General features: G+C 36.8%; 1 protein-coding gene across 1 annotated transcript in view; it reads left to right on the forward strand.

The window, feature by feature from the left end:
- The window catches only part of LOC109229246 (26S protease regulatory subunit 6B homolog), a 17,124-nt gene continuing 2,467 nt past the window's right edge, over positions 3,761–18,417 (forward strand). The window contains exons 1-2 of the mRNA XM_019394622.1: positions 3,761–4,337; positions 6,115–6,345. Of these exons, the coding sequence (XP_019250167.1) occupies positions 3,855–4,337; positions 6,115–6,345 (714 nt within the window). The 5' untranslated portion in view covers positions 3,761–3,854. The remainder of the gene's footprint in view (positions 4,338–6,114; positions 6,346–18,417) is intronic.

The raw sequence follows: 18,417 nt of genomic DNA on the forward strand, positions 1-18,417 counted from the left end.
CAACTAAGTCAACGCTATAAGAAACATACAACCAAGGAAATCAACAACGGGGGAAACCATTACCTTAGACCTTTATTCTAATTGTTTACAATTCAAGCATAGTTAGTTTTCAGCTGTTTATTTATTTTCAATCTTGTCTTCTTGGTGATATTAAACAGATACAGCTAAGCCTTAGTTCTTTGTGGGATTCGACTCCGGACTTTTAGACCGGATTATATTTGCAGCGACCGCTTATCCTTTTTAGGACTAGAGTTGGGCGTGATCATTCTTTCACCATTATTTGTTTAGATCTGTACTATGTCTATGCTTTTATTGACATTTTGAGTGTTTTCCCCAAAAGTTTTTGTCAAAATCGTTTCTCTCCGATTTTTAGGGTTTCTGCAAGGATTTTTGAAAAATCTTTCTGATATTTTTCTTCTTTACTTTATGTGTGTTTGTTTATACCTTGCTCGTATGATTTCCTTTATTTTTATGATATATGGTCTTTTACCCTTTACTTTTCTCATGTTAATTTCTACTATGTTTTCATTACTCTTCTACTATATGTACCTACCGTTAAAGTTATTTTTGACTATGCTCATGTTCCTACATGCTTCATCTGCTTGTGTTCAAGTTTGCACTATCTCTTTCTTTCTGAACTCGTTTATGTTCTGAGTTTCTCGAATATGTTCTTCATGATTTTTTCTTTCCTTTGTTGTTCAAGCATGCTGTCATGACTGTTTTGTTGAGGCACTGAAAAACAAACAACCTGCTTTCCCACTTCATGTCTGATTCAATTTTGCAACCCTAGGGTTTTGGGGTTTCCTTTGACGATGTGGATTTTTGTGTTCGAGTTAAGGCTCCACTTGGGAACCCTGAACTCTCAGACTCACTAGGAGTCTGCAAATTGAACATGTATCTCTTTGCTTATGATTCTGAACTTCTCCTCGAATGAACTCTGTTCTAAATAATTTGACTTTCTCTTCTTGATTCACATGATTGTGAGTTTTATATATAAGAACTCTTCTTTCAAAAAGGTTTTGACAGCTACTTGATTGTTCTTGGACTCCTTTGATGGGGTCTCGACTGATTGCCACTGATTTTCTTTGTTTGAGCCCTCCTCTACCTATTCCTGACTGGGTCCATTAGAATTAAACCTGTTTACTTTGATTTTTATTAGTTGTCTTCCCGAATGTCGTAAACCCGATTTCGCGAGAAAAAGGGGGGTCGACAGTCGTTGCCCTTCACCCTAGTTGTAAATGCAGTTACATAAACTCGTGGATCGGTTGTCCCATCATACTTTGAGATATTGGGCATCTTGAACTTTTTTGGAATAGGCAAAGGAGCGGCACTTGGCTTCCAGGGTTGTTGAGAATATTTATCCATATTCACTCCTTTGATTATATGTGGAACACCAGGTATCTGCTCTATACGATCGTTTTGCTCCTTGAGTTGTTTCTGCAAAGTTAGTACTAAACTTTGTAAATCAGAATTAACTGGGATACCTAACCCTCCATCGCGAGATTCGCTAGGAGTTCCCCCGTTGCCCGAATTAGCGAGTCCTGAACGTGGATTCTCTATGGTTGCAGTGTTGTTTGGAGGCGGAGTTGGTGGTACAGTTGGTAATCCGCTAACGAAAGCTTGAAGAACATTGTTCACATGTTCTGAAATTAGTTGCTAATGCATCATCTACATTTTGATCATCCCCTTGTTGATTATTCACACGTGATGTTGATCTGTCAAGTGAGTTGTCTCGGGAGTGTCGAGGAGAATTTTGAGGTGAAGGGATTGGGGTGGCATTCTTTTGTTGGTTCAGTTGATCTTGCTGGTTTTGTAGGTTTTGTTAGTTATTGTCGTTAGCGTTTGACATGATTTTTTGACAGAAAAATGAATTTGGAAAGTTAAAAGATTATCAGTTTTCCGGTAACGTAACCAATTTGTTTAACCAAAAAATAGGAATTGCGGCTAAAGTCTATTTTTTAGAAGTACTCTGGTTACTGATAATCAAGAAAATTAATATTCTTGCTGTAAGAAAGGAAATTAGGTGTATGAAATAGCAAAATAATCAATAGAAAGCAAAAGTAAATAATTGTATTCCAATGATAATCAGAACGTGTATGTACAAATGATATCTCTTTCCTTTTTATAGGAATCTACGAGTACAACGTCTTTCCCCTTTTATGACCGAATCATTATGAGCATTAATGACATTAATGAGACGTTATAATTGGTAATCGTAACTGATCATAAAGATTTTGTAACGTTTGAGATCATTCACGCTCATTAATGGCTGATTCACGAATCTTTCCTTTTTACTGTCTTGATTCATTCCGCCGGTACTTCTTAATGTAACTGTTTAAACTTGAACGACCATATCTTCCCTTCTCGTGGGTGATTTGCTCCTGTCTGTTACAACTCGTGCCTCTTTTAATGCATTTCTCCCGCTGTCGGTTTCTCAATGATCCACGTGTCTTGTCTTATCAGCCATTCATATAAATCCACGTGTAATATTTGTTTTTACCAATGCAATCACCTCCACCACCGTTGCCGGCGTCAACTAGAACGACGGCTTTTTCGGCGACCTTGCTTGCTATATTTTGCTTCCTGTATTTCTCAAACCTAGCCGGCTCAAATCTCGCAGAATTTGAGTGTATTATGTATTTTTTAATGTAAATACAATTTATTTTTTATATTTATGTATTCGGATTTTGTGTGATCCCTGTATTTTTTGAATTTTTGTTGTTTGAATACAACTGAATTAAATATAGTAAATTGAATACAATGCAAAAGTAGCTATGAACGAATATAGTAAATTGAATACATCCGATATCCATGTATTTTTCTTTTGTTGTTGTTTAAATGCAATGAAATTAAATACAATGTAAAATAGCTAAGAATGAGTATAGCCGAATATTGAATACACTATATTTCTTATTTTTCGTTGTTTGAACAATACATTAAAATTGAATACAATGTAAAATATTATAGAACAAATACTAACCAATTGAATACAATATAAAATATATAAGAATAGAATATATTCAAATTAAATATAATATATAACCGAATTGAATAAACAATTAATAGCTATGAAATATAATTAGCTAAATTATAGCTACCCTTTGCAATAATAGCCCGTTTGGCCAAGCTTGTAAAATCAGTTTATCTTGAGATGTGCTTTTCTCAAAAGTACTTTCTAAAAAAGTGCTTTTGGTGAGAAATAGTTTGTGTTTAGCTAATTAATACTTTTGAGCAATAATTAGCAGGCGTTTGGACATAAGAATTGTAAAATTTCAAAAAATGGTGAAATTTTTTTTCAAGTGAAAATGGTATTTGAAATTTAGAGTTGTGTTTGGACATAAATTTTAGTTAGTGTTGTTTTTGAAGTTCTGTGAGTGATTTGAATAAAATTTTTGAAAAATAGCCTTTTGGACTTTTTCAAATTTTCGAAAATTTCCAAAATGCATCTTCAAGTGAAAATTGAATATTTTATGAACAAATGCTTATTTCGAAAAAAAGTGAAATTTTTTTGGAAAGAAGGAAAATTTTTTTATGTCCAAACGGGCTCTTAGTGTTTGGCCAAACTTCTGAAAACTGCTTCTAAGGGTATTTTTCTCAAAAATGTTTCTCAGAAAAATATTTTTCGGAGTGAAGCTACTTTTTTCTTTTCTGTGTCTCCAAAATTGCTTCTACTTCTATTCAAAAACACTTTTTCTCCTTGCAAAAGGTTGGCCAAACAATTCAACTTTTGGCAAAGCCCAAAAAAATAAAAATAAAAAATTGGCCAAAAAAGTTAGTATCTCGCAGTTCCTTGTTTCCTACTCCATTCTCGGTCTCTCTCTCCCAGCTCTCATTAGTCTCTTCCAGTCCCATCAATGGCAACACCAATGGTTCTCGATCCAACACCCGCTGCGGAGCCACCGGCAACTCGGCCGTACTCCTCCGTACACGACGTTACCTCCGACGGCGGCGAAGATGACCTCTATGGCCGCCTCAAATCTCTTCAACGACAGCTCGAGTTCATTGACATTCAAGAAGAATACGTGAAGGACGAGCTTAAGAATCTCAGGCGCGAAAACCTACGAGCTCAGGAAGAGGTCAAGCGGATCCAATCGGTGCCGCTCGTAATCGGCCAGTTCATGGAGATGATTGACCAGAATAACGCCATAGTCGGTTCCACTACTGGTTCCAATTACTACGTCAGGATACTCAGTACGATTAATCGGGAGCTCCTTAAACCCTCGGCTTCTGTTGCTTTGCACCGCCACTCGAATGCCCTTGTCGATGTTTTACCTCCTGAGGCAGATTCCAGTATTTCGCTGCTTAGCCAATCGGAGAAGCCTGACGTTACTTACACTGTAAGTCTTTGGTTCCTGAATGTTGCAGTTAGGCTTTTTACCGTAATATGTTGAGTATGGTTCTTATGTCAATCTTTTGATTAATTTTTTTGTATCTTTGATAATGATAGTTCTTAATAGTACTTATTGTTGTATCCATTCGTGAAAATTTAGGGCTGTTATTCATGATTGGACCTAGAGTTTTATAATTTAAATATATAGTTTCTGGGATGCGCTAGGGTTTGCTATGTCGAGAATAGGAGTTGCCGATTTAGGCATGAATTGAGACTAGCTACAAACTCTTTGCATTGCAATCATAGTTTTAAAACTTCAAATATGAATTAGGTTTAGATAAGGGGTTATAGCCTCAGCCCTTAAATAGTTATAGGGAAGTATTTATTAGCTGCCTAAAAATTAGATACTTAGCTTTTCAACCTCGAACATCCTAGAGTGTGATGTTACATTGTTGATTGTTGCAGATAAAAGAAGAGATTGAAGTTGATTTTCAAATAATGTCAAAAAGCATATCAACACATGTTATTGTTGCAGATTAAAGAAGAGATTGAAAGTTGATTTTCAAATAATGTCAAAAAGCATATCAACTCATTTTATTATGAATTTCATTAAATTACGAGCAACCAACTTTCACTATCAGTGAGAGCAATTATATATGCAACTATTGGTTGTGACCACAATGCATGTGGTTCTGGGGCAATCATAGTATCCTAATCCAGTATTGTCCTTCGGATTTTGTAGAATTCTATTTATTGCTTGCTCCAAAAGGCAAAATGGCCTTTCAAGAGAAATTTGCGACCACTAAAAGTTGCAAAACAAACTAAAGTCTAAGAATAAATATTCATCATGTACCCAAGGATGTGGCCTAGTGGTCCATCAAATGGGTTGAGAACCATGAGGTCTCAGTTCAAATTCCAGCGGAGGAAAAAGCATTAGGTGATTTCTTCCCATCCGTCCAAGTCTTGGTAGACAGAACCCGCTACTTGCGCTGGTGGGAGGTAGCAGGTAGCAGGTATCCTTTGGAATTAGTCAAGGTGCGTGCAAGCTGGTTCGGACACCACAATTAGCATTAAAAAAAGTAGATATATGTAACTTGACAATTAACTGGAGTTTTCCATGAGTACTTACAAGGCCAGACTCTGTTGCCTTTCATTATTGTAGAATCTTTTTTCCAGCAATCACCAGTCATTCAGTTTAGCATCATATTGTCCATAGTGTATCATAACATTTACTCTTATCTTTTTATAAAATTTTGTAAAATAAATTGTGGCCGCTAAACAAGATTTTTCCACTGGCCTCAACTTGCAAGACACTGTAGATAGTTAACTATTATTAGGAGTTGCGTGGAAGTGACATGTGAAACATTGCATCACGTAGACATGTACTAACAATTTATTGATTCACATGTAAATAGCATGTAGGTGATTGGAAGGGAACTTGGAAATTTAACTGACACAAAAAGGAACTGTGTCATTTAGATTCACTTTTCCTTATTAGCAGGGAAGATGAATGTGGAGGGCACAATTCTTAACATTTCTCCAGTTTTGTGCTTAAGACCGAAAAAGACTACTACTGTTAGACGGAAAATATTGTTCTAAGCTTAGAATGCTTATTAGGACAACTATGTGGCCTTTTGGTTTAGTAATGGAACCTTACATATGCACATGTACATGTAACATGTGTCTGGCTACTATATTGGAAGTAAACTTCTGGTTTAATCCAGTTCCTGTTATTAGTTTTTATTTATTTCCTTACTTTTTACACACATTTTCCCTGAAACCAGGATATTGGAGGATGTGACATTCAGAAGCAGGAAATCCGTGAAGCTGTTGAGTTACCTCTGACCCATCATGACTTGTACAAGCAGATTGGTATAGATCCACCCCGTGGTGTTTTGCTGTATGGTCCACCAGGTACTGGAAAAACTATGCTTGCAAAGGCTGTTGCGCATCACACGACTGCATCCTTCATAAGGGTTGTTGGCTCGGAATTTGTTCAGAAGTACTTGGGTGAGGTAAGCATTGAAATATTGAAATGCCCTGAGCCTTGATATTTTATGTGTTAATCTGTTGTTATCACCTATTACTCATGACTGTTGAACTCTTCCAGTTACATCCATTCAAACAAAAACTTGGCATTTAAAGTCTTTCCGGTTCTGTCTCATAAAGGGTGATTAGGAAGAAAAGCAACTTTTTTTGCGTGAGAGGTCCCATTTTCCTTTTAAATGACATAAGCAGTAGCTAATGCAAGAGCGACAGAAATACTCCTACTATGGTCTTGTTTAGGCAAATAACACTGTTGCCCTGGGAACACGTTTAAAAGGTTAGAGTCATGTTTGGAGCTCACACATGAGTTTTTGAACTGTTTGGCTACCTAAGGTTGTTTTGTGTTTTAGGCCAGTGAACCATGATTTGTTTCGGAAGAAGCGGACTCCAAGTAATCATTCTTAATGTTTAGAACTTAGTTATAAAGTATGATAACACGAGAATAACTTAATCTTAGCTACACTGGTAGAATTAGGTCTACTGAAGTAAAGGATGCAAAGCAATGGGGAATGTGATAGTTAGAAAAACTTCTTGTTCAAAAACTATTCTTATCGAGGTTTGGAAGTATTTTGAAAAGGTTGCGTTAGATGACTAATCAAGGTAATTCAATATTATATTAAGGAGAAGAAAGATGCTGAATGAGTGGAGAAACGATACCCTTCTTTCAATAAATAAGAACAAAGTTGTGCGAATTATCGTTGTACTAATCTTATGAGCCGTACGGCGAAATTTGTGAAAGAGTGTTAGAGCATAAACTTTGGGACATTCCAAGTGTGATAGAGAACCATTTTGGATTTATGCCTGGTTGATCTACAATAGAGTTTTTTTTTTCTTGCAAATAAAACTAATGAAAGTTTATAGTGAAAGAAATGCAGATTCCCACGTGATACTCGTTGGTTTAGAGAAAGCATATGACATAGTATTAAGGGAAGTCTTTATCAAAAAGTTATGTTGAAGAAAAGTCTTTTTGTGAGTGCTCAAGAGGAAAGGAATCTATATCTATCTATATCTATATTATTATAAAAGCACGAATACTAGAATGCTAAATATTGAGTGACAAAAATATCCCCATAAATATTGATAGACTTTTATGCCCTTTGGAAACTAAATTTTTTATGAAGCAATGTAACGTTGGATATAATTGTAGTATTGAATATAATTCTTTTTTAACTCAACTTAAATCGCCGCCGCATGCTATAGAGGATAGATTTCTAATTTGTTTAGGACATCAACAACTCCTCGCGAATTTGTATTGTACAAGATAGAATCATAGAATCCTAATTCTTTTGTCTAAAGACTTCAAGTCAAAGTTTAGGGTAAAAGTTAACCTCAATTATAAGTCCTACTGGATAAAGAGTAATTATTCGTCCATCCTAGACACCAGTATATATATGTAAGGATGAGATTATGTATATTGAAGATCAACTGGTTCAAGAATTCATAATAGTTGCTGGCATAGCAGATTCCAAATATTTTTGAGTCTACTAAACTATATATATATATATATATATATATATATATATATATATATATATATATATATATATATCAAGTAGATTTTTGCATAGTATCCATGTCAATTGCTTTACAAGTAATCTTTCTTCTTATATATACATTTTAATTGTTAACTTTTTATTCTTTCATATATTTAAATGACTAAAAATTTACGTGCAAAGCACGTATGTAGAAACTAGTTTATAAAAATATATAAAAATGCAATGAAGGATATTACAGGGAACAATCATTAGTGCAAGAGTGCGAGAATACAAGGATGATATATAGAGAAGTTCCCAATAACTGTGGGTTTACGCTTATTATCTGCTTTGACCTGTACTGTATATCCTGATTATTGACGAACTAACCAATACAAGATAAAGTGTTTGTTGTGTGTTATTTTCAAGTAATACTGTGTTAATGAAATAAATAGCAAATGAGTTGAACAAAAGCAGGAATTATGGAGCCACCCTAGAGAGCAATGGTTTCCGAAGAACTAGAAGTTAGCTTGAATTTATCACTATAGGTTTAGCCCATAAAATGAATAAAAGTGAAGTGAGAGAAATGCAGATTACCACATGATACTCACTGGTTTAGAGAAAGTGTGTGACATAGTGTTAAGGAAAGTCTTTATCAGAAAATTATGTTGAAGAAAAGTCCTTTTGTGTGTGCTCAAGAAAAGAGGAAAGGAATTCGCATAAAATATGTAATGCAATGAAGGATATTATGGAGAACAATCATCAGTGTGAGAGCGAGAATACATGGATGATATATAGAGAAGTTCCCCATTATGTATCCTGATTATTGACAAACCAACCAATATCATACAAGATAAGGTTGTTATTGTGTGTTATTTTAAAAGAATATTGTGTTAATGAACTAGCAAAGAACGAGCAAAAGTAGGAATCATGGAGACACTCTTTAGAATAACGATTGTTGAAGAACTAGAAGTTAGAATTTATCACCGTAGGTTTAGCACATAAGAAGAATAAAAGTGCAGTGAGATTCTATAGGAGTATGATGTCTAAATGCAAACAATGCAAATATCTAGACCCAGTGGTCTAGGAGAATGGAAGTGTGACGACTGAATGCAGAAGTGTAGTGGGATTGTTACATGAGAAGAAGATACTTAAAAAAGTGAAAGTCTGAAAGACAAGTTTTATAGAGTGGTGGTGAGGCCAAAGAGAGCATATTGGTTTTGCCATGTCCTCTGTGGATCTTAGCACACACTATTGATAGATGCGGCATAATGATGATTGAAGGTAGAAAAGATGGACGGGATAAAAATCACATTGAGGATAGTTACTTCAAAAGACCTACAATCTCTCGAAAGCACATGGACATAGCTAAGAGTAGAAGACAATATAAGCAAAGGATCGAAATAGGTGATAACAACTGTTAGACTAAGGTTTAGTTGTTTCTGATGAACTAAGAAATATTCATTAATGGCATCAAGCAGACGCAAAAAGAAAAGAACAAAAGGATGATGAGTACAAAAGAAAGTCTTAGCTCCAATGCAGGCTAGCTAAGGTAATTCCAAGGATCTAGAAAATTCAAAAAAGCTCAGGTGAAATTACGGGGGAGAGAATTGCACCAACTACTTAGTAACAAAAAGCATTTGAGCAAAGGTGTAGTTGATGAAGTGACATTAATTTTTCGAGAATTGCCCAAGTTTTCTTTGTTTTTGTAAGATACTTGTACTCCAGTTTGAGGATTAGTGTGTGATTGATAGAAATTTCTAGTTCTAGAGATTTTATTATTCACTATTGGCATGAAATATGGTCGAATAGAGGATAAAGATTACAAAGATTAAATGTTGTCAACCACAACTAATTTGGGATTGAGGTATAGTTAATTAATTTACAGATTTATTTTCATCAAAAAAATTAATTTACAGATTTATTATTTACTATTGGCGTGAATTATGGCCGAATTGAGCATAAAGATTTTGGAGAATAAATGTTGTCGACCACAATTAATTTGGGATTGAGGTAGTTTGTTAATATTCCAAGGAATGTATTAGACGCTAACAACTTGTAATTATGTAGCACTTTATCCGTTTCAATTTATGTGTCTTACTAGCTTTAGTGTACGCGCGTCGTATGTGTTTTTTTGTGTCTATTAATAAAATGTGTATAAAATTTAGAATAAGAATGAATTATGTGTATTTAACAATTGACGTCGAGATAAATAATGCAACATTCTTTTAAATTTAAAAATAAATATTACATTGACAAAATAGTTAAATGCAGAGTTATTGAAATCTACTTTTAGATGGTAAAAAAGGCGAACGACATTATGCGTGTACATATATTGATAATCATTAAATTTTTAATACTATATAAACATTACTCCCTCAGGTTCACAATAAGTGTCCAATTTGCTTTTTCATTTTGGTTCAAAATAAGTGTCCAGTTATGTAATCAAGAAAGAATTCAATTTGTTTTTACAAAATAAACCCTATGTGCATATCCCTAAAAAGTTTTCTTACTCCTCATATTAGATGTTTAATTAGGGGTAGTTTAGTCATAGTAGGTATTTTTGTATGGAATTTAGTATTTTCTTAATGGGCGTGCTAAAAGCAAATTGGACACTTATTGTGAACCGGAGGGAGTACTACATAATGTATATTTGAAATGCAATTGTCGATTGTCTTTTTGAAAGTTTTTCTAAAATTTGATATTAGGTTGTGCATTTATATTTTTATACGTAAAATTCTTTCGATTTAATGGTAGAATTTAATTGGGAATCTTCAACCTTTATATAAACCAAACCTAAACTAATGTAAAACAAATCAAAAATAACTATAGACGTAAGAAACCTAACGAAAATAAATTAATTATGAAGTAAATAAGGAAAAATTTTATTTAAGTAAAGTCTTACTCAGTTTTAAATTCCTAAATATTAGGAGTTTTTACATAGTTCAAATAAGGAAATATTTAATAACCAAAACTTTTGTTGATTTTAAAATAACAAATATTAGGAAAATAAATTAATTACAATTTTGTCCAATGAAAATTCTACTTTTAAGAGGTAAAAAAGGCGAACGACATTTCGCTAAGGGCCTTCGTGCTTTTAATATAGTATAGATTTTTGCTTTTTGATTGTTTAGAAAAGAATATCACATTCGATTTTTAGTAAGTCATTCCCTTGTAGGAATCACATAGTATGTTTAAAGACCACAGAATTCAAAGAGTATTTTGGTATGTTATATACATCTTTATTTTAAGATCACAAGATTCAAAGACTTCTTGCATCCAAGGGTGTGACCTAGTGGTCAATAAAGTGAGAAAAGAACCTTGGTCTCGGGTTCAAATCCCAACAGAGGTCAAAAACACAAAGTGCTTTCTTTCCATCTGCTTAAGCCTTAGTGGATAGAGTTATTTGGTACCTTTGCTGGTGGGAGGTAACAGGTACTCGGTGAAATACTCAAGGTGTGCGCAAGCTACTAACTCAGATGCCACCATCATAAAAGGAGAAGTCCAATTTTCCCTTGAGCTCTACAAAATGGTCTAGATTGGCTCCGTTAATAGTTGGGGTCAAATCTACGCTATCGTTACAAATGTACTAGATTTACCCTTATTGACTAACGATGGAAGCTTAGTCTCTAATGACACTTTTTTCACAAGGAAAGATGATCAAATCTGCCCATGAAATTTTTGAAATGGTCCAGATTTGACCACCATTTTTCTCGGGTTTGGCCCTCCTTAGTAGCACCTGGTAAGAGGCCGTTGATTGGAATAGAAAATTTCGGAAGAATTAGGTTCGAATTAATTTTCCGGGATCCTCTTCCTTTCCAACTACAAACATGGGAATCGTTGGAATAGCTCTTTGATTGAAAGAGGATGATTCCTATAATACATTACTCCAGTCGAGTCTAATGGAATTTCAAAATGAAGATATTTTATTTTGTTCAAAACGTGTTGTAGAACGATCTAGAAAGCAATTGATATTGATACAAATTTGCTTCCTTAACTCAATTAGTAGGACCTCTAGAGTCCACTTGTTCACCACACTATGAGTGAAAGGGAAAAAAGAGTAAAGACTACCATTAAAGCAGCCCAAACAAGTCTTACTATATCCATATGATTGATGTCCCCTATTCTCATCCCTCTAAATTGATCACTATCATAACAATTAATTCTTCACTCTCAAATACACCATATGAAGACCATCATTTAATTCACCAGCACTTCACCCCTACACACTGTTGTCAAAGGCGTGCTTAAAGCGCGCTTAAGCCCTGAAGCGAGGCTCAAAACATGTTGAGCGCTTCGCCTCGCTTAGCAGGCACTTAAATGTCATCATCAAGGCTCTAAGGCATACTTTTCCATGCCAGTGGGTGTAATTTGAAGAGGCGACACTAAACAATTGATTTTTGACTTTATTGTAATTCTTTTTTAGTTTCTTTGTCCATATACTCCCTCCGTTTCAATTTATGTGAATCTATTTCCTTTTAGTCCGTGCCAAAAAGAATGGCACAGAGAGAGCACACAAAAATCTGCATGAAAACTACCCCACTCAAATGATTTATATCACACCTTCATCTGTACCACTTCCCTCATTCACTATTTTACCTCCGCCGGAAGACCACCTGTCCTTAACTACTATAACCCCACCATGACCAGCACAATACTGCTGCAAATGATTTAAGAGCTGAATTTTGTGTACCTTGTTTTTGAATTCTCTGTACTTGGGTTTTGTTTTAGCATTAGGAGGTCGATGTAGAGTTTTGGCATTGGTATTGGTGATCTCAGAAGAATTGGTGATGGAGTTGTGTCGATGGAGTCCAGCAGAGGTGGAAATCTTATTTGGTGATGCAATTAATCATTGTTTGAGTTCCATTTGGGCTGATTGAGGCTTGACTCTTGAGCTAGGAATACAGATCTAGTCGTTGCAGTTTTGAGTCTTGAAGAAGACGACAGTGAGCTGCCGGAACAGTGACCATGTTCTTCAAAGCTTAGGAGGAAATTTGGACCATTTCGAATAGTTCAAGGCAAACTTTGATCCCCACCCTTGGAACAGGCCCACATGTTGGACACATAGTATCAGGGGGTGCTAAAACATTGTCATTAGAGACTAAGCTTCTGAAGTTAGTCAATAAAGACAAAGCTAGCCCATTTTTTGTAACGGCAATGATAGATTTGACCATTTCCAAAAACCAAATATTTTTTACATTCTTAGACTGTGTCAATCGTGCTTAGTTAAACCAAGAATCAAGATACATAAAATGAACCAGAGGGAGTAGTATGGTTGCAAAACGGCAAAAGCCTGAAAATATTAGTGGAGTCCTGTTTATTACAATCAATTCATAGCTTTGTCTTTGTTGGAGTTTTGAGCCTACAATATAGCTATCTGGCACTACCTCCACCCCTAACTACATGACCTAGTTCCTGACGTAATTGTTGACTTAATTGTTGGTCTAGTCTTGGGAAAAGGTAATCCTATGAGTCTGTGACAAGTTGTCTGCAATGGCTATTGTGAGTTTCAGATTCTAGTTCAGCAAGCTTTTTAATTCATATAACTGCAAATATGGTGTCTAGGGGGCATATTTCTCTTTAGTGCAAATGTTCATAAGCTTCTGCTGCTCCACTTAATTGTTGAATAATGAAAAGGAAATTAGATGATTTGCTTTTTCTTTCTACTTTTCACAGGAAAAAAATTGATTATCTGACTCTTTCTGACAGCATGCCTCTGCTTTCCACTGGCACTTTCGTAGACTCTTTTACTCTATCCTTTATATGGAAACTATTCTTGGTTGACAACCATAACTTGAAGCATGCTGGTTGCATTTGTGGAATCATACTGGTCTGCTTCAATAAGCATGCTTCATAAGCACTCCAAGAGAATGCATCCTTCAGCAGACTCTCTGTATTCTTTTTCCATGAATTTAAACCATTTTTTTTTATGAAGGTCTTTCATAAAAAAGGCATCAAGAAGATGCAAAGTTACAAAAGAACTGAAGTACTAGAGCACCAAAATATACATTGTTAGCCCCTTTACATTGTGTCAATAAAAAAAATGAGGGAACTAACAAAGTCAAAAAAAGGGTCGAAGCTAATTACAGGAGTTAAGTTTGTCCAACAAAAAAGGTTAAGCAGACAGCTAGCTTTAAGCGATTGAATGTTGATATCCCATCAAAACATCTATCATTCCTCATTCCACAGGCACCAAAACAAGTTAACTGCAGAATCATCACCCAGATCATCTTGATGGTCTTGTCAACTCTCCATAGGCTCCAGCTTGCATATGCTTCACTAACATGCTGCGGCATGACCCAGCGAATGCCAAAGATAGAATAGAACATATTCCATAGGTCCTTAGCCACTCTACAATGCAAGAAGAGGTGGCTGGCTGACTGTCTCTCAACTGTTTTGACACATATAGCATCTGTTAAGAGCAATCCAGCTGAAGCAAATGACTTGAGTAGGCAGTTTGGCCTTCCAGATTAGTTTCCAAGGCCAGAAGTCAATTATCTGATTCTGAAAACTTAATAGCTGGTAGTATTCCTTCAAAGTGAAAATGCTGATGTTTCCCCAAATCAGTCTGTCAGCTTTGGTTTCATCAATGGTGCACCTCTCCACACTAGCAATTCCAATAGACTATCCCAATCCTGTGCATATCTTCTGAATAATACATTCCAGTGGTACCCGCATCTGTTTTGAGCAATGGAGGAGTTCTTGCCTTAGGCAATCTGAAACAAATTTGGGTATACCTCCATGAGTGGAGTATTGTTTAATCATTTGTCCTTCCAGAAGCTAATGTTTAAACCATTTCCTGCTTTGAAGGATACCTGCTCAGATAATTCATTTTCGAGCTTGCTGAAAAGTTGCCAAGGATCAACCCCATGAGATGTAGTGGATATTTTTGTTCTCCAGTTGTCCTTTCTACTATGTTTAGTAACAATTACTTTCTTGCAGAGACTTGGTTCATCTAAACGAAACCTCCATAGCCACTCATGAGCAGACTTTTGTTGTGTATGGTCAAGTCTCTAATACCCAATCCCCCATTGTTTTTTTTCTTGTATGATTTTGGACCAACTAATAAGATGTTACTTGTGAGAGCTGTTGTTTCCTTGCCAAAGGAAGTTCCTCCTGATCTTGTCTAGCTGCTTATGAACCTTGCTAGAAATGGGGAACAATGACATGTAGTAAGTGGCGATGCTATCAAGGATGCTGTTAATGAAAGTTAATCTCTTCTCTCCCTTGGATAAGTACTGCATCTGCAAAGCTGCCAGTCTCTTTTCAAACTTCCCAATGATCTCATTCCAGATTTCAACATTCTTGCATTTGCTCCAAGAGGTAGACCTAGATAGGTGGTAGGGAATGACCCAATTGTGCAACCCATGATGTTTGACAGATCTAATTAGGCACATTGTTGACGGGATACATGATGCTTTTCAGCATGTCGATATGTAAACCTGATAAAGCTTAAAAGAGGAGAAGAGTTAAATTCAAATACAACATTTGTGATGTTATAGCCTCGTAGAAGATAAGTGTATCATCAACATTTAGCATGTGTGACACTGATTGAATCCCCAGGATCAATACTCACATTGAAACCCTGAATCCACTGCATTTGCCTAGCCTTTTCCAACTTTTGCTCAAATCTTCCGTTTCTATAATGAACAAAAAGGGGGAGAGGGGTCTCCTTGTCTGGCCCCTCTCTGAGGTGAGAAGAAACATACTGGACCTCTGATGACTATCACCGGATATTTCACGGTTGAGATGCTAATTTTGATCCATCTGTCTCCAAATCCCATTTTCCTAAGAATAGAGATGAGATAGGACCAACTGAGCTGGTCAAATGCCATTTCTATGTCAAGCTTGCAGCCTTGCACATCACACCAGGTTCTCCACTTCTAATCCTCCAGTAGTACTTCAGTGGCTATCAGTGCTGCATCCGTGATTTGCCTGTGTAAAATTAAAACCACTTATTAGATGCCAAGCAGAACTTAGTGTCTGAAAAATTCTTCAAGTCCCAGAACAATCTTGAGGAAGTGGTTTGGCCAAAAACTACTCTCAAGGATGCCCTATGTTCTGGTAGCATTTTTGGAAATACTTATTCATGAAGTATTTCTTCGATCCTTATGAAACAAAGAGGCAACAAAGAAAGAGGCCTAACCACAGAATGAAAGACTATAGATTCGCCAGCTCGGTAAGAACAATCAGAATACAATGACACAAGGACGGGACCAGGCTAGAGGACTCTCTATCATCCCCATCATCCTAACAGCCGATCACGTCACGCAATTAGAGTTACGAACTGTTTGATTGTTCTTGGGAAACTGAATCCGTAGCACAATCAGGGGTGCCGGGCTTGGCTCAATACCGGGATAGAAGGAGGCCTAGTTTTCTAGGCTGCTTTCCAGGCTAAGGTAACAGAAGTAGGGTGAAAGCTTTGATAACTAATAGTAGCTCACTAACTTTTTGTATCTTACGGACACAATTTAATATGACTTTCAGATCAAATGCCTGAGACCTAGCAGCTAACAGATTTAGAGTTGGGTCCTAACTGTTAATTACGAGATGCATACTGTATATGTTCTTATATTCTAGCTGACTTTACTTTAAGAAAATCCTTAATATAAGCAATATGTATTTTTGGCATTGCAGCCTTGTTCCTTATGTATTTTTGGCATTGTAGCCTTGTTCCAACTGCTGTCTTTCCAATTTTGGATTTGCTTTCATCCATTGTCTTATAGGCTGTGTCCACTATTGATCCACTGGTTTCTTGAGTTCTTTCATCACCTTTTTTTTTTTTTTGCAAAATAGAAAATGTTCTGAAAAATTGAAATCGAACTGGAACAGAATTTACTTGTTTGGCCTCTTCCTACATAAAGACAATTTCCAAGCACTTCGGCTTTCACCCTTGCTGGAATTTTGTAGTTATGGGCAGCCAAAGTATCCGGGGGAAAAGAGCCCCGAGTACCATGGTCACTTGGTTGGATAGTTTTATGAACTTCTCAAGCATCTTATTGGCTGTGTAAACTGAAGTTCTGAGGCTGCCACTAACATGGTCAAGTGATCAGGCATGATAGTTTGGGAATATGCAGTTATCACCTTTAAAATGAAACTCAGCTTCTAATATTATAAATAGTGTTTTTAATTGCATAACATGTATGATGGGGCTAAGACTCGGGTTAGGACAGTAGGAGGCGACCCTGAGCATTTTCCGGTTGAAATGGGGTTACACCAAGGCTCTGCGCTCATTCGCCCTGGTGATGGATGCATTAACAAACCATATTCAAGGGGAGGTGCCATGGTGCATGTTATTTGCCGATGACATAGTTCTGATCGATGAGTCACGAGCCGGTGTTAACGAGAGACTAGAAGTTTGGAGACAGACTCTTGAGTCTAAAGGTTTCAAGTTGAGCAGAACTAAGCCGGAATACCTGGAGTGTAAGTTCAGCACTGAGCCGGGGGAAGTGGGCGTGGATGTGAGGCTTGAATCACAGGTTATCCCAAGTAGAGGCAGCTTCAAGTACCTTGGGTTGGTTATCCACGGGGGAGGGTAGATCGATGAGGATGTCGCACACCGTATTGGGGTAGGTTGGATGAAGTGGAGGTTAGCATCCGGAGTTTTGTGTGACAAGAGAGTGCCAACGATACTCAAAGGTAAGTTCTATAAAGCGGTGGTTAGACCGGCCATGATGTATGGGGCTGAGTGTTGGCCTGTTAAGAACTCACATATCCAAAAGATGAAAGTAGCAGAAATAAGGATGTTGAGGTGGATGTGCGGGCACACTAGGATGGACAAGATTAGAAATGATGATATTCGGGTGAAGGTGCACGTGGCTCCCATTGATGACAAGATGCGGGAAGCGAGGCTCAGATGGTTCGGACATGTACAGAGAAGAAGCCCAGATGCTCCAGTAAGGAGGTGTGAGCGACTGGTTGTGGAGGGCACGAGAAGAGGTAGAGGGCGGCCTAAGAAGTATTGGGGAGAAGTGATAAGGCAGGATATGACGAGGCTTCAGATTTCGGAGGACATGACACTTGATAGGAAGTTGTGGAGGTCGAGTATTACGGTTGTAGGCTAGGAGGTAGTTGAGTCTTGCGTTACCTTGTACTGTTGTGAGCCTAGTCTGGTAGAGTTTTTGTCTGAGATAGCTAGGGGCATTGTTGTGTCTTACTATTTTCTCTTTTCGGTGCAGGACCTATTTACTAGCCATCATTTTTGTTTTTGTTTTGCATTTTACCTTCTGCATTTTATGTTCCTATTTTTCCTATGATTTCTGTGGTGAAACTAATATTCTCTCCTTTTTGTTTTTCTTCTTATCTTGAGCCGAGGGTCTTCCGGAAACAGCCTCCCTACTCCTTCGGGGTAGGGGTAAGGTCTGCGTACATACTACCCTTCCCAGACCCCACTTGTGGGATTTTACTGGGTTGTTGTTGTTGTTGTTGTTGTTGTTGTTTTTAATTGCATAGCATCGAGGTGCTTATAACTTGCCTTTGCTTAAAAGGAACTAGGAAATTCCACATTGGTATACGTCTTTGTGGATGAGGTGTTCACCTGTGTGCTTTTTTTGGTGGTTTGTGTGGGGG

The sequence above is a fragment of the Nicotiana attenuata genome, chromosome 7 (assembly GCF_001879085.1).
Source record: "Nicotiana attenuata strain UT chromosome 7, NIATTr2, whole genome shotgun sequence".
Classification (NCBI taxonomy): domain Eukaryota; kingdom Viridiplantae; phylum Streptophyta; class Magnoliopsida; order Solanales; family Solanaceae; genus Nicotiana; species Nicotiana attenuata.